This window comes from Rhipicephalus sanguineus, chromosome 11, assembly GCF_013339695.2.
Source record: "Rhipicephalus sanguineus isolate Rsan-2018 chromosome 11, BIME_Rsan_1.4, whole genome shotgun sequence".
In the NCBI taxonomy this organism is placed as follows: Eukaryota; Metazoa; Arthropoda; class Arachnida; order Ixodida; family Ixodidae; genus Rhipicephalus; species Rhipicephalus sanguineus.
The window spans coordinates 80,752,646-80,779,182 of NC_051186.1; the positions used below are offsets into that span (position 1 = coordinate 80,752,646).

At 48.3% G+C, this 26,537-nt stretch overlaps 2 protein-coding genes across 12 annotated transcripts in view; one reads left to right on the forward strand and one right to left on the reverse strand.

The window, feature by feature from the left end:
- LOC119375196 (GRB10-interacting GYF protein 2) overlaps window positions 1–26,537 on the forward strand; it is a 676,837-nt gene that overhangs the window by 494,602 nt on the left and 155,698 nt on the right. The gene's annotated exons all lie outside the window — the stretch shown is intronic.
- Window positions 551–24,053, reverse strand: LOC119373397 (epoxide hydrolase 4). The gene is made up of 3 exons (XM_037643425.2): window positions 23,810–24,053; window positions 4,941–5,080; window positions 551–1,810 (listed from the first exon to the last, which is right to left on the reverse strand). The coding sequence occupies exons 1-3, from the start codon at window positions 23,887–23,889 to the stop codon at window positions 1,452–1,454; spliced, it is 579 nt and encodes a 192-aa protein (XP_037499353.2). The 5' UTR covers window positions 23,890–24,053; the 3' UTR covers window positions 551–1,451.

A 26,537-nucleotide genomic window follows, 5' to 3' on the forward strand; every position in this document is an offset into this window, starting at 1 on the left:
GGACCATGTTCTTTGTCCCTTGTTTGCGCTGTTATTTCTTTCTTTGAGACATGTTCTAACTCGACCGCCTTTCGCCGCTTGTTCAGCTTTTAGTATAAGACTCCAGCGGAACATTGCATGTAATGTTTAAAGTGCTTTACTGTGCAACCATTTGAAAAGCCATAGGAGACCTGTTATGGAATGAACTGCTGCTTTCGTTCTTTCCTCTCGATCCTCTGACAGTTCTGTCTCATTTTGGACTTTTTGCAATAATAAGGTGGTGCTTAAAAAGAGGCTGGAGGCTTTTCAGATGGCAGTTATAGCGATGGTAATTATACTTAGGTCATAGCCATTAAGTGTCATGCACTTCCCAGACATGTAAAAAATCATTTATTAGGCACATATGATGTAAGCATAGGCGTGCGCACAGGGGGGGCAGGGGGGGCGGCCGCCCCCCCTAATCACCTAAGAAGGGGGCGCAAAATCTGCCCCATACATTGACTTAGTAGGGTGGGGGGCGCTGCGACGAACCTTTGCCCCCCCCTAATGGGGAACCCTGCGCACGCCTATGGATGTAAGCGTACTTGAGGTAATGACTATTAGTGAAAATGGCTAACCAGGAGTACTCGATGTAACAGCCCTTTGTCTCCAAAAGCATCCGCCCCTTTTTGTTGCACAGCTTCCGAAGAACGCAACTTTTTGACATATGCAAGTGAGAAGTCAACGATGATTGCGGAAAGAGGTAGCGGGATTTTGTTTTTTAAACAAAAAAACGCGAAGACTTGTGTCCGCTAGGCGCATCAACTGCGAAAAGAGTTTCAATTGCCAATGACATATTTCAGGTAACAGACCGGCACATTATTCCTAGGTATGCTAAAAACCGATGCCGCTTCAAATGAGGATACTGTCTTCAGTAGCTACTACAAAAAAATGGCTGCAAGGCTGTTACGGGTGATGCAATAACAGCCAACCCTCGTGAAGTGGCGTTGATCTTCTTTGAAATGAAGGGCGCAAGGATGAGATGGAGGCAGATGCAGATCAATTACTTCGTTGGGCGTATTGTTCGCTCTTTCCATAAATGATGGGATGAATATTTCACTGGGCGCACATTTCTTAGAACTCTGAGCGAGTTTCTTCAAAACAGCAAAACATATTTAGAAAAGCTGGCCTTGAACATGCATAGAAGTAATGTAACGTTGACTGAACTATACATACACCACATCCCGTGATGAGAAAAATTGCGTCGTTTCCCTGATATTGAGGATATTGGTAAATACGTCCTCGCGAAAGGTGTAGCAAAAAAAGGTGGTTCTTCTAAGTTCACGAGTACACAATGGGCTGTAATGGCCTACAAGTTTAGCAATATTAATTCACCTGCCCTATTTGGTGAAGATGAGAGCTACGCTGCGTATGCGAAATTCTGCACTCATGATGGACGTCACATATGGTACCTTGTACGGTAGTTGTACTACTCAGCTCTTTTTGGACGGCTTTGGTGATTCTGCGCAGCTGTACTCTGTCAAGGGAACTTGCGATTGTGTCACGCTTTCGTTATAAATGATATTTCCGGTGTATGCAAATTCGATAATGTGATTGTTCACGCTGTCCGCGCATTGGCGCATCAGCCAGTGGCCTCCTTTTGGGTAGTACACAACGGAGGATGTCTTCAGGTGCTCTCTGTTGAACTCGGCTATGGGCGTAGTAAGATAGCGGTCTTTTTCGCTCCACATGATGAGCGTAGGCACCCTGATTTTGTGGTACTTCAGCTTCATAAACTGCTCGCTGTCGTGATTAAATGCACGGTAGTAGCTCAGCACACCCGTCAGAGCCCCTGCGAGGAGTTCAGAAAAAAAAAAAAGAACACTACAGCATCAAACAGAAGAAACTTATACAAGTATGTTTCGTTTGGACAATGTCTACGACAGAAAATATTTTCTCAGATGAAAAAGCAGTCTACATTCGCAAAACTCTAACTATTACGAGAAATGTTATTTTAGCTCCGTCGTCCCAGCATTTCAGAGTCGCCAAACTAGGTGCATGGGTGCACCATAGGCGTGCGTAGGGTTCTCCATTAGGGAGAGCCACGTTTCACCGCAACAACACCTCCCCCCCCCCTCCGCCCCATCCGTCGGTCGAGTCCGAAAGAAAACAAACTCCTAAATTGATGAAAAAATTAAAATGAAACGACGGCGTGCTTCTCAGAAAGGCCTGCCATTGGTTCCTAGCTTTCCGGGTTGAAGGTGGCAAGTAAGAAGTTCTTTGAATGCAACATCAGGGGTCCCTGGTCGTCATTATCGTAAAAAAAAAAAAAGAAACATGCGTAGCAATCACCCTGCGCGTTAAAAATGACGTGAATGGACCGACTGGGTAAAGGTATGGGGCAGACTCTGCGCCCCCTCTTTAGGTCATTGGGGCTGGCGACGGCCGCGCCCCCTGAATAGGGGCAGAGTGGGCGGATAGAAAGTCCTTGCCGAGGATTAGCTCACGATAGGATTTCACGAGCACGGCAAGTAGTAGGGCTGTGGATCGGTGAACAACACTTATACGCCCAGAGCACATCCCAAGCACGGGAGACGTTCCACTGTCGGTGACCTGTATGAGCGGCACCGTGGAAGGTGTTAAAACTTTCTTAAAGGGGCCCTGCAACACTTTTTCAGCATGGTCAGAAAACGCTGCCGATCTGTAGTCGAGGCTCCCGAGAACACGCGAGCCAAACATTATGGCGCAGCACGCGGCATGTGATTTGCAATAAATTCGCAAAGTCAGCTAAAAAGAGGCTTCCTCTTCTCTCGACAAAAATGATGCTTACCGCGTCACTGACATTGGCCGCGCCATTGGCTGATTTGAACATGGCGCGCTCGGTAGTTACTGCGGCCGCCGCGGGAAGCCGTCACTTTACCGCTCGCGCGTGCTCGCGCTCGAAGAAAAAAAAAGAAAAAGTGCTCAAGGTCACGAGGCGCGCGTGACGTACCTTCTTCCCCCGTGCCACCCCTCCCTGCTTAGCGTCCAGCGCTTTCGTGGGGACGAGAGAAGAGAGAAAGCAGTTACAGCGTGCGGCAAATCTTTGTAACTCCGCTCGTACTGGACGGATTCTAAAAATGTTTGCGGTGGTCGATTCGCGAGGAAATAAGCTCCCTTAATGAAGCGATTCCATGTCTATTTGGAAAAGCGTTGCAGGGCCCCTTTAAGGCGGCGACGAAGCTCCGAGTTCATCACTGGTACATGGGGCCCTGTGTCCGCAATAGCGACAACGAGTGCGTCGTCCGCTTTAACATTAATAAGGTCGCGTCTAGTCTTCAATGTGGTCAGAGGATTTGGCAGGCAAGTGGCCGATGCACTATCACCTCCGGGAGCTGCATTGTATTGCTTGCCCGAGACAGGTGCTCTGTCGGGTATTGAACGGCCAAATTGGTGCGAGCGAGATTATGGGGGACGGGAGGGCGGCGAACGAGACCGACCACCATGCGGAGATGCATGGTGAACGACGATGATTCGGCATGGAAGGAACGTCGTCACTGGTGGCCTTCGTGGTTCGCGGTAAGGTTTGAAGCGTTCATGGGTGACCTCTGGGCGATGGCTGTACTCATAGGATGCCTGATTACAACACCACCACCCGCTGTTGCAATGGCCGGCCACGCGACCAATACGGCAGTTAGAGCGAATGGGATGGTCATCAGGAGTCCTCCACTCGACCGGATTGCGAGTACGCACCGGAAGGCTCTGACCTTTGGCATATGAAAGTGAGAACGATGGCGGTCGATCTGTCGGGAGGGAGCTGTGGTGCACGCAGAATACAAGTCAGCATTTGAAAGCTCTCGACGAATGATAGCGTGCATCAGCGATACCATCTGGGACCTAGTCACAGGGACGGGGCCACGTGAAAGCAGCAGACATAGCTTCAAGCTCAAGTCGGACTATTTTCATCACTTCCTCGGCAGTTAGCCGCGCCTGCAAAACACGTACGACTTTGCACGACCACGTTGCTGCTGCGTTCGGAAGTCGAGCGAATGATGAGCGATACGTCGACTTTCTGGAATTCCTTGACGATGGCATCCACGGTGTCACAGTCCTTGCATATGAGAAGATTGAACGCATCACCTGCTAAGCATTTCAATATGTGCCCCACTTTCTTGGTCTCATCTATACCGTTATCTGCTTTGCGGCAGTAGGCAAGCACGTTCTGTATATAGGTCAGGTGCAATTCTGTCGATGTTTGCGCGAGATGCCAAATCCTTCTCGGCCGCTGCCTTTCGGTGAGCAGACATGCCGAACAGGGAGAGCATCTTTTCCACGGAAAAGCGGACTCCTTTTCTGCCATCGCGGAAAAAGCCAAGCGTCCACTGCTGCGGAGCTCCGTTGTATAGTGTTGTTACCTCGCACCTCCACCAAAAGTCACGGAGGTGATATCATAAAAGAAAGAAATGTATTTACAAAATATACACCGAGAGAGATAGAAGCAGCTGCAGCCAAGGTGGAGGAACAGCAACAAAACGAGCGCTGTTGCATTCGCCGTCTTCATCGTCTTTCTGTAACATTCTTGTTCCTGACGGTTTGTAACCATATAATAACAACTTTAGGCGCTAAGAACACACAGACGTGAAGGGAGGACGACGGGACAGAGTGTCAGTCCGCGCGTGCGCAGCAAACACATGCTCAAGCATGGAGTACGACATGATAATGCATGCGAGGTTAGCCTTTTTTGAGGTCTTATGCAATGCTATGGAAATATCATTCCCGCAAAAGCTACCTTTTCTGCTGAAACAAAACGCTCAGCTGTCTACGAAAGCCAGTGCCCCCCCTCTCTCTCTCTCTCTCTCGCCGTCTTCTCGTGCGGTGCTTGTATTCTCAGCGGCTAAAGTGTATATAATATGATATTTTACAGCCGCACGTTCTTTTTGTTTTGTTTTTTTTTTTTGTTTTTTCGTAAAAAGTTCTTAGCGAAGAAAAGCGTCATCGCTTACCAGGCTGAGAATACACGTATTTTGTCGCATTCACTTCTTCCTCAGTCGAAGAATCCCAGAGTATGTAGTCGAAGAATGCGAAGTCCTTGATGGTCATGTACTGCTCTGGCAACGAGGGAACTCTGAAAGCGACCGTGTACCTGCGAATATGCCGAAAACGCGATAGTACGTTCTCGCTTTATTCCTACAAATTAAGGTACAAGTTGGCATGAGGTAGCACCATTTCTTTCATAAAAAATAATATGATGGCCGACAAACACTGCGATAGCTACGCACTGGTGGCGCGAAGACCGAGGAAGCAGTGGAGCTCACCCACACTTCCCTTTCCCAGCACCTTCTATACTATACTATACGTGGCCGTTCAATGCTTCTCTCTCCCCGGCTCCTCACCCTTACACCCCTATCCCGAACCCTGGCTATACTATACTGGGCGGCCTTCCCTGTTTCTTTTTATTTCTCTCTTTTTTGTTTCTTTCCTTTCTCTCACTTTATGGTTTCTTTTTTTGTCGCTCTTTCTATGTCTGTCTTTCTCTCTCTATTTCTTTCTCTTTCTGTCTTGCTCTCTACTTTTCTATCTCCTTTTTGTGTCTGTTTCTATCCTTTTCTCTCTCTCTGTCCCTTGTCTTTCTCTCTATCTCTCTTTTTTTCTCTCTCTCTGCACTCGTTCTCTCGCCCATCCGAGTTATTGCATCCCACGCCGGACAAATCGGCGCAGCGGGAGAGCGCGCGCAGGGCGCACGTGTTCGGGGAGCGAAGCAGACGACCAAGCAGATGACGAAGACAGCGCGCGCCGGGCGAGTTAATGCGTCGCACGCGCTAGGCGCAGCTCGGCGAGCCGCCATCACACTTTTAAGGAGCAATTTTTTTTAAAAAGTCACAGTTTCGCCTCACGGGCGAAGCAATGAATGCGATAGCAAGAAATTGGAGTCTCATAGGAAGAACGGCAAGCAGCTAGAAACTTGCTGCGTGCTGCTCGAGCACCAGGGTTGCCACTGACTTTCGAGTAAATGTCGCCAAACGACGAGCAGAAAGTCGCCAAAAGTCGCCATTTTTTTACAAATTTCGCCAAAAAATTCGCCATTCTAGATATGTGCGGCATATCCTAGTAATAAGGACTTCCACTGATGTATAGTCCCGTAGAATACAATGCCATTCAAAGCCCTTAAAGTATATTGACATTTCTCAATGCCAGGCGCATCGCCCCTTCACCATGGGAGTGCTTGGTGCACCTGGTTCTCCTGACTAGCCGCAAGATGTGCGCGGAGGCGCAAGTATGAAAGGATAAAACGCTCATGATATCCTGCCATCCCTGTCCGCTCGTTTGAAAGGTAAAAGTGTGGTAAACCTTAGGCGAAAGCCGCGAAGGCGTTGTTTGTAGACAGCTTTACATCCCCTCATATAAAAAAAGGGATTAACAGGTTTATTGAAAGTAGTAAGACAGAATTCTTACAGGTATCGTTCATTAGTGAGTCTTATGCCTTTCAGTGTGAACTAATATGATACCGGACGCCACTCTCCCTTTCATATATAATCACTTATATCTACCCGTGTCAATCCAGTGCGTTATAATTGAACAGGTAGACATTGTAAAATGTTATATAGCAATTGTTGTCATTGCACACGCTCACCGAGAACAGTAGAAAATGCCTGAATAAATAATTTTTTATTGCAGGAACACCCGCGTATCCGCCCATCTTCGCTATACGAGCTCGATTAGGGGATACTGCAGCGGTGAATAGGTCGCCAAGCTATTCAGAATAGTTGGAGCTTTGGCGGAGCAAATGGCCGGAACACACGACCAACCCGTCATCTGGCCCCTTCAGAAGCGAAACTTCAGCGAAGCTCTGAAGCATCTAGATGAATCTAGATGAATTGAGTTAGAAGCGTCTAGATGAATTGAGGAGATACACACGAGTTACAGGACGGACATACAGAACGGCGCGCAATGTGCACCTCAAAACCAAGAAAAATAGAGAATAGTGCCGCTCATTCGTTGGGAAGGCACTGAGCTTAGGATGCATAACTCAGTGGAGACCTAAGCTGAAAATCGCCAAAAATTCGCCATGTCGCCATTCATAACTTTAGGTCGCCACGGGCCTCTCAAATTCGCCAATTTGGCGAAAAGTAGCCACCATTGGTAACCCTGTCGAGCACAAAGGACGCAGGAAAAGAAAACACACAAGGCGAGTGCGAACTAACAACGGTTACAGATCGAAACTTGCAGCGCGCTGCTAAAACACAAAGAACGATGCACGAAAAGAACGCAGAGGTATACATGGGACGAGCGCGAACTGTCACAGTTGTTACTTCAACTAACCCTCAACTAACCTTCAACTAACTTGGCTCCTCTAGCTAGCAGATCGCTCCTTTCGCAAACGCTGCCGCTGCAGCGAGCAAAGTGATCTTCGTGTGGTCTATAGCTTCAAGTCCAACTTTGCGGTGAAAGCACAAGACGTACAAAACTCCTCCTCAAGTGATAATCGCACGAGCACGGTCGACTCGCCCTGTATGTCAAAGTACAAGTCGAAGGCGCACATCCCAACTCCGGCGGAACACTAGACAGTTTTAGAATATGGGGACCCAAGAAATTTGCGAGCCGCCAGGACGCATGCGCAGAACACAAAGCACTCTCGGACTCTTACGCTCACGTTGTCCCAAGACCCTGCAGCGCCTTCCTTTTGGCGGCAAACTAAAGGGCAGAGCATGCGACCTCAAGAGAAGGAAATAAAGACAGCGCTTGGCAGTGGCACTGAAGCCACGGCTCGCGTTCCCTGCGGGCGTCGATTCTGGAGATAAAACTTCATTGGCTCTAGTTGGCACATATTCCTGAGGCTAAGATTACAGCGCAAACGGACTTATCTGTCCTTCTTACTCCTTCTTTACTTCTTTGTCCTTTCGCCCATCTGAATATGATTTCATATCTTGGGGTATCTAATGCATTATCATCCTTGTTACACGTTTTGCTTTAGAGGTATTGTTGTGTGCGCATCTGCAGTAAGTTAGCCTTGGGCTTACGTATGCATTGGCGTATGAAACAATAAAGCAGTTGTTAGCACTTGTGTCGTACTGTTCTTTTCTTCGTGGGTGTCTTGTGCGATTGCGCTGTAATTTTAGCCTCAGGATTCTGGTCGCGGTTTAACATATACACTATAATTCTGGTTCAGCCGTTTCAGTTCTTCCCTCCTCTGGCATAAGCCTGTCAGAGCCAAAGCGTTCCCACTAGTTCGGGCCACCACGAGCCACAGTACGCTCTTCTTTTTTCCCGGCTGACTGGACACGAGTGGCGTGGCGCTGCGACCCAAAAATAGAAAACTACTAGAGTCGGTCGCCAGCGATACGACGCAAACGCAGCGCCGGCAACGATGCGGCATGGCCGGCGTCTCGCATAAATTTAATTTCGCCACGTGCGGCTTCCTGTGCTTTTGACCCAACGCCGCGTGCGTTTGTATTCCGCCGTTAGTATCTTGGGAAACGAATGAGGCATGGGGTAATTAAAAAACATGGCTGATCCCTCCGTCATAGGAATCGGTATAACGCGAAAGTGAAACGTGTCTTCACAGAAGTAGTGCTTATTGCGTAGTGATATATGAGAGCTTGTACAGTGTCTATTCGTGTTTGGCAGCTATAGCACCGTTCGACGTGGATGCACCCATGTTGACAGCATGTCTCTATCGCGACGACTAACGCCCATGATTATGATTAAACCGTTGTGGTAACTGACGGTGTGAACATATATTTGGACACAGCGAATCGTGAATCCCGCGTAAGGATGATATCAACAAGCTCAAAATCAACACTGGTACCCGGTATGCACTTCTTCAAAGCGTCGTCAATTAAGGAGAGAAACGGCACGGTGTGCGCTTTCTAGTAATGGGTAGCTGACGCCTGTGCTCATGCATACATAACACACACTAGCGCTTCAGCAACACGGGAGGTAGAGGTTCGTAGCCTGAGACGCAAACGCGTGCGTCCCGCTGGCCTCTGTCTCGCAGGCGCTGCTCTCGCTCCACCAGGGCACGAAATTCGCCCGTCGAAATCGCGTCCTTTCTGCAACGCATATTGCAGCAGTTTTGTTAGTCGGTGCTCTCGCAATTCAAGCAGTCGGTGGCGGAGAAATCCCGTTGGTGCACGTAGAAGCTGCACTACTCCGATGAGCCGACGCACGCTAACACGAAGCCAAAGGCAGAGAACGTAACTGCGTCAAGGGTGCCTCGGCGACGCCAGCGCAGCCAGTCTACCTCTCTGGTATCGAGACGCTTTAACCATGACCTCCGATATCGCGTGCAATCTCGGAGTAAGCGCTAGTAAGTGTCGATCGTGAAGCATTACTTCTTTTCACATCTCACAGACGGCGGCACCGCCCTGCTCCGCCCGCCAGAAAGAGAATGTGTGAAAGATATAAGGCGCGTTCGCGCCGTGTGTAGCAACTACCGAGTTAGTTTAGTCGGTAGGGCGTCGGGCGCTTGCCGTCGCGGCCGCAACGTGGTGGGTACGATTCTCAGCGGGGTATCTTTTTCTTGGTTTTTCTCTTTCTTACCCGTTGGCGTCCATTTTATCAACGTCATATCCGTGACGGGTGTACTTGGTGGACCCCGGCATAAAACACTTTTGTGTTAAAAAAAAGAGGCATGGCGTAATTGCGTAAGGCAGCGAGCTACGGAGCGAGGGGTCGCATGTTCGAAAACCCGGTCGAGCGTTAGGATTTTTAAAGACGATAGACTTTCTTGGGATACTTAAACGGAGAAATTTGTCTGTTTAGAAAAAGTTTATTTCACCACAGGACGGAGAAATTTTTGTCTGTCTTTCTGTTTGTCGGCACGTCACTCGATTCAGCCACTCGGCCAAAGTTGAACCACTTGCCCAAGGGCCAGCCATATTGAACTGGTACGGCTGTTCATACTTGTGAACGTTGTCGATCAAAAAGTAAGTATCACGTATATCTGAGGCGCAACATCACTAGGTAAGTACTAGGTGGTGCGTTCCTTTAATAGAAAATGCATACATACGTAATTCTAGAGACCCTAGTTTCTTCAGTTGCGCTGAAAATGCGACTGCGCTGAAACTCGCCTTCCTCCGTGCCCTCTGCACGAGCTCATTGTTGTGTTTCGGTTTCGGTTCTGTATTGCACTGTACAAATGCCATGGGGCGCCGCTCCGGCATTCCTGTTTTACGCAGGCGACGTGTAAATAAAAGAGTGTGTGGAGAGTACTCGTTGAGTGCGGACGTTTCTTCTGCTTCAGCGCATCGCGCCAAACCGCGTGTTCGGGCTGGCTGGCGTCCCCGCCGGTCGTGTTGATCACCGCCTGTCTTCGCCTGCTGCTGCGCCGGGACTACCTGCCCGCAACACAGCACTCATGTTTCCCGACGTATTGCCAGATGGCGTCCATATCTCACGCAGCGCCTCTTCTATCGTCTTTAGACGACATTTGCAGCGAAGCACGCAGATACGCGGCCATTTTTTTTCTTCTTAATTATTTTTATTTGTGGCTTTTATTCATATATACACATATAAATATCCGGGACCTGACGGCGACGGCACAAATCCGCCAAGAGTGTCCATATAGTTGCTACCGCTATAAAACAAGTTGATTGAGCAGGGTTGGTAAACCCATAGGCGTACGCAGGGTTCCCCTTCAGGGGGGGGGGGCGAAGGTTGGTCGCAGCGCCGCCCCTCCCTATCATGTCAATGTGTGGGGCTGACTTTGCACCCCCCCCTCTTAGGTGAATAGGGGGGCGGCCGCCCCCCCTGCCCCCCCCCCCTTCCCCCCCCTGTGCGCACGCCTATGGGTGAACCTACGAACTCATAAGCCAGTATTCCACGGACATTACCTCCTTGTGCTACTTACTAGATACCGTCCACCTCAACATAAGAGGTTTCAAATGGCTTGGATGCCCGGAACTAGAGTGACCTAGAATAGGGGGAGTGTCCAAAGCGCCGGCTCCCGCGTGGGCCTTTTGCCGTGAACTCCCGCGCCGCGCCGCTGCTGCGCCGGACCCGTGGGCTTTCCGCGCTCGGGAAGAGCGCGGAAAGCGAGGGGCGTCTGCTACGCGCTGTAGTTCCTTGCGCCGCGTTTCCACACAGGACACTTGAAGTCTACTTAACTTTTATAATGCGGTGCGGAATGGAGCTTATTCCATCTTTAGGCGTTGTGTTAGTGCTGGGGCAACAACAGAATGCAAAAAATCATGTGTCAAGCGGCATCATCGTGGCCTTGTTCCGGTCACAGAATTCGAGAACGTTGGTGCGTGTGTAAAAACGCGCAAAACGAACACGCACAAGCAAAGAACGAAAAAAAAAAACCTTATGCGCACGAGTAATCGGGCAATAGCATCACGCATGCGCGAATTAAGAGTAATTAAAAAAAGGTAAATTGCACGCGCAGTCAGCTGAAATACTTGCGCGCAGTGACCGCTTCACACTACGAGCATTTTACTCATGGTCGCCACTGGTTTACTAGCCATATGCACACCGCTTTATTCGACAATTCATTAGCCTCCACTAGCGTATTATTATGGACGGAGCACACCGGGAAGACGCAAGGAAATGAAAAAAAGAAAAAAATAGTAGAGACGGCCATACGACCGCAACGCTGTTGGCTTATTTTTGCTTCTGAGGTAGCGTACAACAAGGCTCACCGTGCGCAAACATTTGAAAGAAAAGCAATGCCAGGTAAACTAACCTGATTCCACAAGTTTTTGCATAAAAGGCGTAATAAGAAAATGCTTTACAAATATAAAGATATCGTGAAACAAAGTTACAAATGCCCGCATTCTTGCTGTCCAAGCTGCCTGAACGAAAATACGGTAAGAAATTGACAAATAGAAGTGTAATATCTCAATCACTTCAGGAAATTGTTCAAATGCAGAGATCCCTTATGTACCTAGCCAGAAAAAATGCAACATGTGATAACATATATATATTATCGCGTGTTGCATTGGATTGCTGAACGCCAGTGTGAAACGTTCGCGCGAGATGCGTGCATTGCTTCAAGCCTTCACCATACGAAATGGAAACAGTTTCGAACAACTCATTCTCAACTTCAGATATTCTCACGGTTCTCGGAGGTTAGCGTTCGCCAGGTTCAGAGACTTTACAAAAAGATGGGGACGAGTAGTTACATAAAATACAATTGTTTCTGCGGCAGTTGAGTGCGCGCCAACAGGGCACCCGACCGCAATTTCCCGCTTTTTCCTAATGACCTCAATATGGCGTCCACCACAATTTCGTGCTGAAGCTCCGGAGTACTTAAATAGCGAGCCTGCTCATCTCTTGAATAAATATAAACAGATGACCAGACGGGTAAAGCAAGCCTCCTTTGTCCCGCAGACGCGTGCAATCAGCTGCTCTGAACTGAGAATCACGTTTGTTTTCGGGCGATCGCTCGTAACATGAAGTGAGGCATACACGATATTGCACTGTTATCGTTTCATTTTCTTTGGTTTGTCTTTTTTTTAAAGGCTAAAGCCTTAGATGCCTCATCAAACACGAAAAGTGACCGTCGGCGTCCCGCGTAACCAACACGAGTGATGCACAAAATCCTCACGCGATGACGTCGACAGACTTTGTGACGTCGCTATGACGTCATTCAACGTGACGTCATATGATGACGCCATCACATGACATGGTCGCTTTGCATTGCCTCCGTGATCGGGGGCCGATCACAGAGGCAATGTAAAAGCAGGTGAGGTGCAGAAAGCTTGCAACGCCTTCGATCCTGTCGGCAGTCCGAACCACGTTAGAAAGCTTTCGGAGAGGGGCGAGGGAGGATCAATGCATCGACTGACGAAAAAGATGGCTTTCGTTTTCGGGTCATCTCAGGCGAATGCATAAGGGACCATGTTTTTTTTTTTTTCATGTAATTTTTTCGCATACATTTTATTTACGTGGTCAGTTCTTCAAAATTTATGGGTAAGTCTAACATGTTGACATCGATATCGGTGACTACCAAGTTTTTTATAACCTGACGGAAACAAGTCGTCAGACCACACATCGTCAGAATTATTTCTGTCTACAGAAAGCGGGTTTGCGCGCCACACACCATATTAATTATTATTGTTAGTCGTTACGCAAATGGCAAGCATGTCAGGTTAGTGATGCCCCTCTGTGCCAATTTTCGTGTATACCAAGTGAACGAGACGCGAGTTATGCGAGTACTTTTTTACTTTTGGTACCGCGGCCACGCCGACTGACACATTCGGCTTCGCATGAAATGGCTTGAAACAGCAGAGCGCGTGAGGAAGCCTTGTAAAACAAATGGTACGCACGAAATAAAAGATAGGATATGAAGGGTGCAAACGCGTTAGCATGAGCTAGTTACTACGTGCATATGTGCTACGTTCTCCTGGTTATCTCCAGTTTATTCTCTCCTGCAGCAAGTTTACGTTCGTCATTCCACACGAAGTTAAGCGCTTTTTCTCACGATGAAGTGCGCGCAGGATGCGTTCCTTAAACAGCCGCGGAAGTGTGGACCAATGCGGTGACAAACCAGCTGAAAGGATATAGACGTCAGACTCTGGAGTTTCCAAGACGTGTGGCGCCACCTGTCGGAGAAATATTGAGTAGTGCATAGACCGACTCCCTCGCACAGTTTGCTATGGGACCAGGTGCAACTAGCGAGTGCGAAACAACGATTGAGCTTAATATCGCGTGTGTTTGCGCATTTAACACACAGAACGAAAGCTGTGAATTGCTCTCCGCTTGTCGGACGCGCCACCGTACCGTCGTGAAGTGCTTGCTGGATCACTCGCCAGAACGACGGTGAAAACAGCAGCAGACGAGACCCCTCCGCACGCTACGAAGAAACGTCGCAAAAGACGCACTGTTGCGTTGTGAATTGCCACGGACGTAAAAGAATGCATAACAACGTTCAGTTTTAAAGATTTCCATAGTTGTCGTACGAAGAAGAAAGGCGAGAGCGCTGGATATGGGATGTTTCGAGCGTGTTCGGTAAGCGAAGTACCCGCGTTCTCCACAGCCGGTCGCATGAGAAGTGTGATAATGTTGCTCTGCTGTTGTTTTGCGTAGCCCTGATGGAGAACCGTGGTAACCTTGACTATGAAGCTCAGCAGAGGCTCTGACCGCGGTGCTTGTCGTGTAACACCAAATGAGCAGCTAGAGGCAGTCTGAAGACACGTGATACGCACACTGCGACGAGTTGGTCGTCACAACACATAATCGCGGACGTACGTTTTGAAGGGTCAGAGTTCTGGTTCTAACTAGCTAACACATGCGCCATACAAGTAAATCGCAGAACGTTGGTCGTGACCACCTTCAGGTTTGTTTCGCCCGTGTCCTCCGCGGTTGCCGTAGCTATCTCGGAGGCCACGGTTTTGCCTTCGGTTGTACCACGCGAAAGTGGACGCACGTATCCCCATTTGCAGTACACACAAACGGAAGACGACCATCAAGAGACCATTTGAGGATGCGTAATAAAACAGTCTAATGCACAGGAAGCGAGAGATGAATTAACGGAGAATGCAACTGCAAAGGCGAAAATCGCCGGGCCCATTCGTCCCTGATGGGAGTTTTGTACCACTGATCGTAAGATGCATAGCTAAGTAAATTGATCGTGTATGTACTTTACCGCTGTGGCATTACGTAGATCCCGATTTTAACGCATTTAGGCGCCAGAGAACGGATGTCGGAGGGCTTGTCTCGAATTCGATGTCGTGTGATGCTCGCTTGTACTTGCGAGTTGCAGCGCGCGGGAATACCTAAAACTTATTTTGCATTGTACTCGCAGTTCGCTTTGATCAGTTCCCTTTGTTTCTGAAGCGTGGATTGGCGGAAGAAGCTTTCCAGGTCCTTGATTTTCAGGAAACGGCGCCTCGACACCAGCGATAGAGGAGGGACATAGTGTGGCCTATGCACATTCGCTTGCGGACGGCTCTCTTTGCACTACCCAGTTAGTGCCAGGGCTGCGATGAGGGCGCTGGTGGCGGTGTTTTTCGCAGCGCCGCCTGGGCAGAGTCTGACGTCTATACACAAAATCATCGTTTCACAACACACGCACTCTCCCGCCCGCCGCTCACCACTCGCTCGATGCCGCTTTTCTCTCTTTCTCCCGCGGAGCGTCAAAATCTTTCTCCCGCCGACTCGATCGCTCGGGGACCTATTTTCGCCGCTACCGCCGGCTGCCGCGCAAGCAAACCACCAATCAGCGCCCGCTTTGCCTCCTCTTCCTTCTCACACGGGCTGTCGTCATAGCAACCAGACATTGTTCTCCTCACCCGCGCAACTCCTCTCCGTCTTTCTGGGAGAAATCGCGAGCCGGCAGCAAGCCGGCGGGTGCGCGCTCCTCGACATGCCCGTTCTTGTCTCGTGATTCTCGCGCCGGCAATGTGGACAGCGTGTTGCTGCTTGCCGCGCGGAGGCGCCGACGGGCGGGAGGCAGCCTCGGCATGCTTCCCGCCAGTGTGCACGTACCTTAACGGGTCCGGCACGGCAGCGCCGCGGCGCGGAAGTTCACCGCAAAAGGCCCTCGCTCCTCCCGTGTATTCGCGCGGCGCTTTGGACACTCCCCCTATTCTAGGTCACTCTACCTGGAACTTTGCTACGCTGCCATGATCATCGACATTCTTCCTAAAGCGATTCTAGGTAACGTTATCATGGGTTAAGAAATCGAGCGAAAAGACGAACGTCGCAAGAGTCCAATTATTGGAAACTGAACAGCAGGAGTTCCTGGGCTGCGTGCGTGTGGAAGCAGAGGCTCGTGAGAAGAGCGCCTTCGTGGACGCTTGTGGACGAGGTATGCAAGTAACCGACAAAGCACGCTGTACAATCCTCCAGCTACGGCTTCTGCTCGGCGCAGCTACGCAAAGAATCAAAACGGTACTTGCTTCTTTTGCCTTTTTAAAGACGATAGTCTTTCTTGGGGAACTTAAACGCAGAAATTTTGGTCTGTCTTTCTGTCTTTCTTTCTGTTTGTCGGCACGTCACTCGATTCAGCAACCCAGCCAAAGTTGAACCACTTGCCCAAGGGCCAGCCATCTTGAACGGCTGACTATGTTCATACTTGTGTACATTGTTGATCAAAAAGCAAACATTACGCATATCTGGTGTGTCCCTTTAATAGAAAATACATAGATACGTAATTCTAGAGACCCTAGTTTCTTAAGCTGCGCTGAAACTTGCCTTCCTCCGTGCCCTCTGCACGAACTCATTGTTGTGTTTCGGTTTCGGTTCAGTATTGCACTGTACGAATGCCATGGGGCGCCGCTCTGGCATTCCTGTTTTACCCAAGCGACGTGTAAATAAAAGAGTGTGTGGAGAGTACTCGTTGAGTGCGGACGTTTCTTCTGCTTCAGCGCTTCGCGCCAAACCGCGTGTTCGGGCTGGCTGGCGTCCCCGCCGGTCGCGTTGGTCACCGCCGGTCTTCGCCTGCTGTCTGCTGTTACTACCAGCCCGCAACACAGCACTCATGTTTCCCGACGTATTGCCAGATGGCTTCCATATCTCACGCAGTGCCTCTTCTATCGTCTTTAGACGACATTTGCAGCGAAGCACGCAGATGCGCGGCCAATTTTTTTTTTTTTTTTTCAGGACACACGACTGACTCATGCCCTATCGACATTAGCTTTCACGAAAAGTAGAGCCGTCTAGCCAAGGCCGGATAGATGCTTGAAGTTCACAGTCAAGGGGCAGCACTCTAAAGACTGCCTTTGTCATGTAACTTGTAAGTGTAAAGGGAAGCATGCGATCGTTGTTTCCAACTCAGACATCCCAAATAACGCTCAAATGAAGTAAAGAGCCCTAGTTTATATATTCCTGCGAATAAACCGTCAGGGAAGCAATTCAGAAAACGTGGTTCAACGGCACACATTTCGCGCATAGCTGCCAAACACATCTGAGCGAAGCTGGGCCGGAGCTGCATTTGATAATGACAACCAAAAAAAGACGTTCAGTAGAGAAGATGTCTCTAAGAGACTAAGCCTACCAGCATTGTGTGCCGTTGACAGGGAGGTCATGGCGTTTGGAGGATCCAACAGGAGCTCCTAAGAGACGACTGAATGAATCAGTTTGATCATTATAAGCATGAAATAGCTATAGAACTCCATTCATGTGAGAGCAGATACTTTAACTTCCAACCACGAACAAGGTTGTGTAAAAACTATTATATGAAAAGAAATTTGTTGCTGATATGGTAGGAATTTCCGGATTAAAAAGAGAAGTCGGAATAGCCTTGCTTTTTGGTAGCGGATCAGATGTGCGAAGTCTTGCTGAACGAAGTTTGCCGCGTGAGCAGAATGCAATCTTAGTGGCGCTGAACGCTAAGCTTGGTTGGACGTTTCAGTCTCCCATACAATGCGAACAACTGAAACATGCCGCTGCGCACGTCTGTGTATTTCGCACGAGCTGCGTCTACACAGATGCGGCTCGCACTGCGACATTTCTGGACTCTCGATAACATTGGTTTCTGTTTACAAGCGACGACTACGTGAATTACGTAATCCGGTGATTCACGGAAGGAATCTTGAACAACAAAGGGCGACATGAAGTCGCACTTCGTTGGAGGCCGTCGAACTCTACCATAGCAGGCAACCGAGTGGCTGCCGCGCGAAGATTTCACAGTTTAGTATACGACCCGTTTTCGTAGAGCCCGAGCTGATGCAACAGTACGACGAGGTGATCGGGCCGTACTAAGCTGATCAACATGCCGAAAAAGTTCCTTTGTGTGAACGAGGACCCAGACAAATGCTACTACGTGCCTCATCACGCCATAAGTCGAGAATTTTCGGACACCACACCTGAAGGTAGTCACTCAATCACTATCTAGACAATAATCGGGCCCTGTTCGCATCACTTACTCAACCGCTAGCCTGGCTTCTCTTCTCGGTGGACATCTGAATCATATCTCAAAGAAATGGGACGCCTGTGCGCCTGTAAATTGGCCCTTTCAAACTACCCTAGTATGCCTACTGCAAGTACAGTTGCGTAGTGCCCACTACCACAGAATTCTTAATTTTGCAAGTTGGCGAGGTATCCACTCCGGATCCGTACGGCAACACGCGCAGCAGCGCAGCTGCTCACATTGTTGATGCTGTTGCTGATAATGACGACTAATTCTGCCTGTGTGCTTTTTAATTGATGGGTCTTTAAACCAACCCCTCGTTGCGCAATTTGCACGTTCTGACGCCTGCTGTGATTCCACGCTTCTGCCAAGCAATAACACATGTGTTCATGACACTCCTTGCATTGCATAACATTCGTATACTTTTTTTCTCTTTTTTTTTGCAGAAGCAATTTCGAGCACGGGCGTGGCTCTGTGGTAGAACACCTTTAACTTTAACAGAAGGAATAAGGCGCAAACGAGACAAACGCAAGAAGTGAACGTGGACCTGCTTGCCACGCAGAAGTCCCGGGTTCGAGTCCCACTCGAACCGCAGGTTTTCCATTATTTCTTAATTTGCATCTATCTCGAATTTTCCCTGACGGACAACGCTGATTTTTCGCTCACAACCAACGACGCCGACACCGGAATTTCTGCGAAACGAGCTCCTTAATCTTCTCCCGTTAAAACTGAGGAGCCATTCCAGTCTGTTCAGGTGGGTGAAAGGAGCGGCATAGCACACGAGTGACACGACATAGGTGACGTAGAATTTCGAACCGTAGCCGATCACACACCCTGCAATTAAATCCGAAGTGTCTGTTCAGAAAGTCCCTTTTGGTATTAGCGCGTGTTCCTTTAACGTTTCCATTTGAACAGCATGAGTCCTTTTGTCGCGATATGCGTCGTCTTGTGTGCTAGGTACGTTGGTGTTTGACGCCCGTGTGTTCACTTCGTATTTTTTAGTGGACCAGTGATGAGTAGTGGGGTTTTCCCAATGTCTGTGGCAGATACGTTTCTTTTAGCTGACAAACGTGGGGGAGGGAGTGATTCTTAATAATAAAAAAACAGGAAGATAAGAAAATTTGAGAGCCCCGCAACTGTCTATCTCTGGGATGACACCTCAGCAGTAGTTCTCAGAGGGAAAGGATAAGGAGGGATTAAAAGAGTAATAGGAAAGAGTAGGAGTAGGGGGATCCGGTCAGCAGAGTTCAGGAACGGGGCAACGATCGGCTAGAGGCACGAGGACATCACGGAAAGGCGAACCTTGATCGGTGAGAGGTGCTCGGCTTGGCGGACGAGGCAACCGTCACGGCACGACGATCGGTGAGAGGCGAAGAAGACTCGGCATCGCGGACGACGCAACCGTCGCGCATTAATTCCTCGGAGCGAATCTAACAAACGGATTTCCGTTGTAATGTGCAGGTTTGCTGAAGGAATTACCGGGATCCCTTACGCACTAACGACGGCCTAAAGGCGAAAGCGTATATGGCCTTTCAAGGAGGACGCTTCTTTTTTTTTACGCGAGTGCGGCAGGTACGAAGAAAATGCGCAGCTCGCGCCTCTCGACCTATGCTTGAATGGAACACAGTTTTTTCTTAGTCACGCGAACGCCGGGAATATAATATGATTGTACAGCTCGAGCCTCAATCTACGGCATTTTTTTTGTTTGGTTTGTTGTACTTTTATAGGGGAGCTGCTATAGTGGAACTAAGTCCGTGTACAGCGATGTCGTTCGCAGCATAACCGAGCCAGGAGAGCGGGCAAGTGCATAGAGAGAGGAAAAACATAGTGTCACGGCGTCGTGACGTCGACGAATACAGCAGTCAGCACGTCCGAGACGAAACTGTTTATTTGGCCGAACTTGTGGCCGGGAAACTGATAGTCAAACTACAGCAATACACGCTGTACAATAATAGCGGCGAACGGGGCGTCGACCGTCGATCAACTGACAAGCAATCAAGCGCGTCGGCATTTATACAGGCGCTATCGAACTTTCCAGCGATATCGCTGTTGGCGGCGTTATCTCTCGACAAAGCTGGAACATTCTCGTGCGGCGCGTAATCTTAACGGATTGTTCCAAAACAATCGCGAAGCTTCCTACACATCACGGCGAGGCTTGCGCAGCGCGTTGCCCACAGTCTTTGTGGGTGAAGCTTCAACGCATGAAATAAAAGACTCGCGGCAATAGCATAAGCCAGGCATAGGCGAGAGTGAAAGCCTAGCATAGCAGAGTTGAGAAAAGGAAGCGAAGGTGGGGGTGAGGAGGAAGGGAGAGAGTAAAGCATAGCAGAGCAATGGGGTATCAATGCACGGAATGAGTGAGGCGAGGAGGAGGGAAATGAACTGGAAAGAGAGAGAGTAAACCATAGTAAAGCTCACTTTAACCATAGTAAAGCGGCGTAGGAGTTTCGCCGCTGAGGCTTTTCCTGAGCTCCGCTGCCCGTTGGTGTTTGTAATAGTGAAACCGCACCTAATTCTTTTGTACTGTTTGGCGATCACGCCGGATTTTCGGTCTGATGAGGCATATAAAGCTTTCGCCTTAAAAGCTTACAGAGCCACGGAAATTGGAGGAAAGGAAACTTCGTGCCGAGAGAGAATGACTTGGATATTCTGCGAAGCGAAGCTTCGTTTAATGTAGATTTCAACAGGGCATGCTCCATCTGCTGCCGCATATTTTCTCACAACACTTAAGATTTCTCTACCAGTACCCGCTCCCAGAAGCTTGAACCCTAGAGCTTATACAACGTAGACGTTCATTACAGCCCTAGCTAAGTATCCTGGCAGACCATAACCTCCGGGTGATTGTCTTACGGACTTTTGACGCTGCACACTTTTGAAGTAATTTTTAAGTGTATGTTTAGTGCTAACATTTTGTGCCGCAAAAACAAAAATATCACAGGTTCACCGCAACGGCGAAGCATTGAATAACTTAAGCAGAATACATAGCGCAGAAACAAGCACGGGACAAGAAGACGACGGGACGGTGCCGTCCTCCTGTGCTGTGCTCGCTTCTGAGCTATGTATACTGCTTAAACGATGACCAACCAAAACGCCCAAACCTTATCCCTTCTGCGAAGCAATGAGTGCGGTAGCAACAAACTGGAGTGTTGCACGAAGTAAGGTTAGCAGCTCAATCCTTCAGTGTGCGACCTGGCGTAACTACAAACACCACCTCGCGGTGTGTTAAACGAAATTACACTTCTATTGGCTGCGAGATCGAGCGGAGTCGCCGCCTGGCGGCTTCTGGCTGAACCGCGCCTAGTGTGGATTGCTCCATGCGTCGTCTGCTAGCCACGTTGTGTTTGCATGCGCGCGTACGTCATGCAGGTCCTCAAAAGGCGGGTTGTTCCGTCGCGTTAGTGCTACTTTAACCGCTCGTACGGATGCCTAACGCGATGTAAAGAAGCATTTGGCCTTGACCGGCTGTATATGTACAGTAATAAGATCAATGAGTGCACTTGTCGAAAGTTCTGTGTGTAGTCGTCGTACCCTCCGTTCACGAAAGTCCTATAAGTGTAGGTGCCGCTCTGTGGTCCAAGCGCATTGCCAAGTGCACTTGGCGTTGTCCTAAAGATGAGAAGTATTAAATCTCATGTGAATATAGCCTTTTAGCGGCTCGGTGGTAAAAAAAAAAGGCTCTCATGTACTTGCGCGTTGTGGTTAGGTGTGTAACTTCGGCACTGTCGTTTATAGGTTACGCGACGAGCTTTAGTTGTGTACGGTCTTGGTCCCACTACAGAGAAATATTTCTGTCAAGTCACGTCTGACACTTGGGCACTTAAATTGTCCCCTAAAAAGAACTGAAAATGTAATGACACGAAAACCACAAAACTGAGTTTCTTTGCGCAATTTTAACTTGTGGCGAAATTTATACAAAAACACCCGTGTACTTAAATTAAGGTACGCGTTAAAGAGCCCTGATGGTCAAGATTAATCCGAACGGCGTACCTTAGATTCATGTCGTAGTAATTTCACGCGAAGCCACATCTTTTTTTCTTTACATTATCTTGAGCGTTTGTGTTGCGCTGTTATAGATTGACGGAAAGCAGCGGACATTATTCGCATGAAAAAACGTACTTTGGTCCCCTGACCGGGTCTGTGTTCCATTACAGTCGTGCAAGTAATCAATCGAATAAAGTTCCGTGCTGTACAGTTACATTTGCGTACTGTTACTGGAGTAAAAACAAAGCGTGTGCGTGTTAAACGTCTCCGTAGCGCTAAAGCACGGTCAGCCACGTAGCTTTCCTCAGTAAACCTATCAACTGTCCTACATTTCATGGAGAACTGAATAAGAAATGCGGATGAATATTTGAGTACGCAGGGCACAAACTACTATTTGAACATCGTGAAGGAATAGGGGCTTTCTTTTTGTCGGGGATATCCAGATGAACAAGAAGTAAATACTTAATTCAGTCGCGCAACAGCAGTGCGTAGTAGGTGGAACACAAGCTAAACATGTACAAATAAAACAAGAAAACGTCATCCATTGCGAAAACGCCGACTGTTGCCGAAGGCGAGGAATCTGTTCGTTGGCAGAATGCGCTTCTCTCGCAAGTGATAGTAACGTTCGGCGCGCTTAATGAAGAGCACACATATTACCAGAAAGCTGCAGTCAATGCATTTTGTTTGCCGGAAATCGGGTCAGATCGCTCACAACGAAGCGCTGTTGTGTGCGTTTGTGTACGCGCCGGCAACCGCCTATCCACACTTGCGCGGCGATGGTGCTGTCACCTGTAGCCCGATCTCGCGGCGAATTGGAAACGCGCCGAATGGGACGGTCGCAGCAAAGGCGCGCTTTTTGTTTTGTTTTTCGAGCCTGGTGGCACACATGTCACCACCACGTTATAAAGGGGATGCTCATAGCATCCATCCATTCATCCATGCAAGAGCACTGTGAGAGGAAAGTGTGAAAGAAAAGGCGCGATCGTGTAGCCTCCGTTATGTGTTTGGCGGTAGCTCAGATGGCTAAACGCCAGTCATCGTCGCGGACCGAGAGGTCATGGGTTCGACTCCTGTCTACAGAACTTTTTCTTATAGTTTCTTTTTCTATTGCCATTCGATGGCGTTCATTTTGCTGACGTATTTCCATGACGGAAATACGTGATGAAAATCTTGGTGGACCCCGGCATAAAACACTTTCATGTTAAAATATGGCGTAAAGGAGCACGACTAAAGCTTTAAGTACGACCACTCTTCTAGCGAAACGGTTTTCGCACTGTCTGTCGCTTCGGCGCGAAGGAAGCGGTCGAGAGCATTGCACTTGCAAAGGTATGAGCCACCTGTTATTCTCTGTCTAAAGAACGCGCGCGATCGCGCCCCTTTGATCAAATTTCTCAGTTAAAGCGACGCAGCCCCTCCCTGCCCCCGGCGCCCCTTGCTGCTCCTCAATTCTACGGAGCCGATCGGAGCGTTTCGTCTCTGCTTGAGACGCGCCCGTCGGCAAGGCTTCGCAAGCTTTAACTCATACACAGAACATACGACGCGCGGGGCGATATAATCAATTTAGACTTTATACGGAACATGACGGCGACGGCAAAATGCCCCTCGAGTGCCTATATAATTACTATTGGCAGTAAAACGTGAACACTCATTCGCGCTGTAAAGGTTTTCTTTTTTGAATTCTTGTTTTTTGCCTTATAAATATATGTACAATTTGGCGTTTTCGACTGTATCCTTGGCACACATTTACGGCATCTGCCTATCTCATTTGCTCTTTTGTGAGTGCGTGTTTCGAATCCTAGGGTGCTACAGAAAACCATTTGGTTAATATCATTGATCTATTCCTGCGTGTCCAGGCTGAAGAAGTACCGCCAAGAAGTGCCAAGTGGTTCAATTAGCACCACCCGTGACGTAACTTCTTATTTAAAGGTGCTCTCTATCCCAGTTTTAAGGCTGGCCTGAACGCCGAAGACAACTTTTAATTAACACAAATTACATGTTTTAGCATTCGTGGAACGTTACGAGCTATGTACGTTGAAATAATGTAAATAAGAAATGAGATACACTGCACGTTCATCGATTTTAAAAGTGAATTCTTACCAAGACATCATCATTTGTATGAGACTTCGTCGGAGCTGCTTTACGAAGGCCAAAGGATGGTAGCTGTTAATGACGATCATGCGGTACACCAGGTCTTCGTGCAGCGTAACGAAGCAGAAGCCGATCAAGCCTCCTAATCCGTGCCCGACGAAAACCAACCGCCTTGCGTTGTTGGGATCTGCACAAGAAATTAGAAAAATTGCAGTAGTCACTATTGCCGAGCAAGCAGTATACGTTCATTAGCAAGATGGGTTGCTGGGCTAAAGAGCTCACCTTGTTAAAATAATTGAACAAATAAATACTGCAGCATGCTCTCATTAGTATTATTGGAAGACTGCAGCATGCTATCATTGGTAGTATGAATTTCCGTAAATGTCTTGATATCGCCGGCAAACGAGAATTCCGAATGAAGGAAAAAACGTCGCCAACAAACTCTGAGAAGAAGAGTGGGCCTAATAATTCCTCTTGATGGGCCTGACTTTGTTCAAGAAAGACGTTTGGTCGTTCACGGAAGCATAACATGGTCTATCAAGAAGATAACTGTGGAGGTGATTGACCACTGAAGGTTCAACGTGCATAATATTAACCATAAGTGAGCGGCAGACTACGACGAAAGCTTTGCAAAGACCACAGTACATGGAGTCAACCTGCTCTCTCCGAAACAAAGGCGTGGAGATCTGTGTCATAAAAACAGCAAGAGTTGCGACAGTTGAGTGAGCAGTGACAAATTCATGGGGATTCATAATGAAGGATTTTTTCACACCAATATATAGGAATAATTTGTTGTCAAAAGCAAGCTCAAAGGTCTTTCACATGGCGCAGAGAAGGGAAATAAGGCAATAATTCAGGACATAATTTGCACCCAGACCTTCATGCAGGACAAACACGAGAAGTTTCCAGCATACTAAATAATGTGAAATTGTTCAGACAGTGATTACTATCGTTGTCAGAGATGGGACAAGCACAGTCCCGTACGCCTTTAGAATAGCCGATCGGATGCCATCTGGACCACATGATAAGGATGGTGTCAAGAACTTCAGGCATTTGCGCATAACCTCTTCACCTAACTACGCAGCACCAGTCGTAGGAACTCTCTTGCGCTTTTGAATAACACATGTGCCGGAACCTGAGGTTTTCTATGATAATGAGATATGAGTAGCGATACATTCAGCGACAGCTTGGACTTCTATCCTATATGCGTGCATGCATATTGCGTGTGTTGAGCCTCTTTTATTTAAAGCGACACTAAAGAGCAAAACGATTTTTCTCGCACTAGTAAAGTAGTCTTCTACGATACCAAAAACACCACGCTTGCTGCGAGAAGGCGCTTAATAAGCGAGAAAACGCGCAAAAAGAAAATACAGGTGGCGACGCCACCTTGGAATTCCCGCACCATTTGCCGTGACGTCACGTACTTTTGACGGCGCCTGCTTGGGCCTACTTAGTTCCTAATCGGTTAAATCGAAGCACATTGTCCTCTGAGGGGGCCAGAGACTTGACATGACGAGTTTGTGGAAATTTCGTCGAGCCAGTGGCTCCAAAATACGTTAAATGCTCTTTGAAATCTGAAATCTTTTACGTCACAAATTACAAAGTTCGGCGCGAAATTTAAAAATGAAACCTTGAACTTGGTTTTCTCCTCTAATAATAAACCTATGGTGGTGAAATAAACTACACAAGAGTTCTCCGAGCACACTCTATCAATCTAAACCAATTCATTGTTTCTCTTTAGTGTCCCTTTAAGCAGTGTCGTTTGTCGTATTATTGTTCTTTTTTTGTAACATCTCTTTGCTATCACCTTTCACTCCCCCTTCCCCTTTCCCAAGCACAGGGTAGCCAGCCGGTCTGAGAACTGGCTAACCTGCCTGTCCTTCCGTTTTTCGTCTCCTCCTTAAAGGCCTGTGACTTGTGGTGCAGTCCCGCACGCTGCAGTGAATTCCCAGTTTTTGTTCCCATTTCTCCTCTGTCCTCGATCCTCTCTCTGTCTCTCGTCTTTCTACTCCCCTTCCCTAGTCCCCCAGTGTAGGATAGCCAACAGGAAGGTTAACCTGCCTGCCTTCTCCCTTTACGCTTCTTTCCTTCCTTAGAGGGATGCTAGTGCGTGCAAAAGTAAACCCTGCGATGTGCCGCCAGTATTGTTCTCGCACCTTGTTCCCGCTTCAGATGTAAAACGTGAAAACACCTTCAAATTACGACGAAGGTAACAGAGTCGGAAGTGATTACGTTCGTGATGTAAAGTACAGTTTCACCTGCACTAGTTCAAACATTTACATGCTGGAGGGCCCAGCTTGTCACAAGCACTACAATGACGAAGCAGGACAACCAAGAGGAATAAACGGGCATCGCGCGGACGCGGCCATAAAACTATAACCGGTGTCATCGCATTCGAATGTGGCAGCCCTCAATTTCGATGAACTCAAACTTCATATACCTCAGTCAAACTCTCCGTCCCCGAGAGAGATATATTATAGTCATGTCGCACTCACGAGTTCAATACGCTCTAGTGAACACAACCGCGACCAGTCAAACTGAGGCCTTGTCTCTGAGAGCTCTTAATCGTTCTTACCAGGAATTCTCACTTTCAATTTCCGCGCACCATGTGATGCACAGTTTGGAACAATACAATGGCGTGATTTTCTGTAACTTCATCGCATTCATGACTCAGCGCAGCGCTTCAACCTCTTTCCTGTCTACCTGACCAATACCGGTACGTATGCAGTACTTCTCG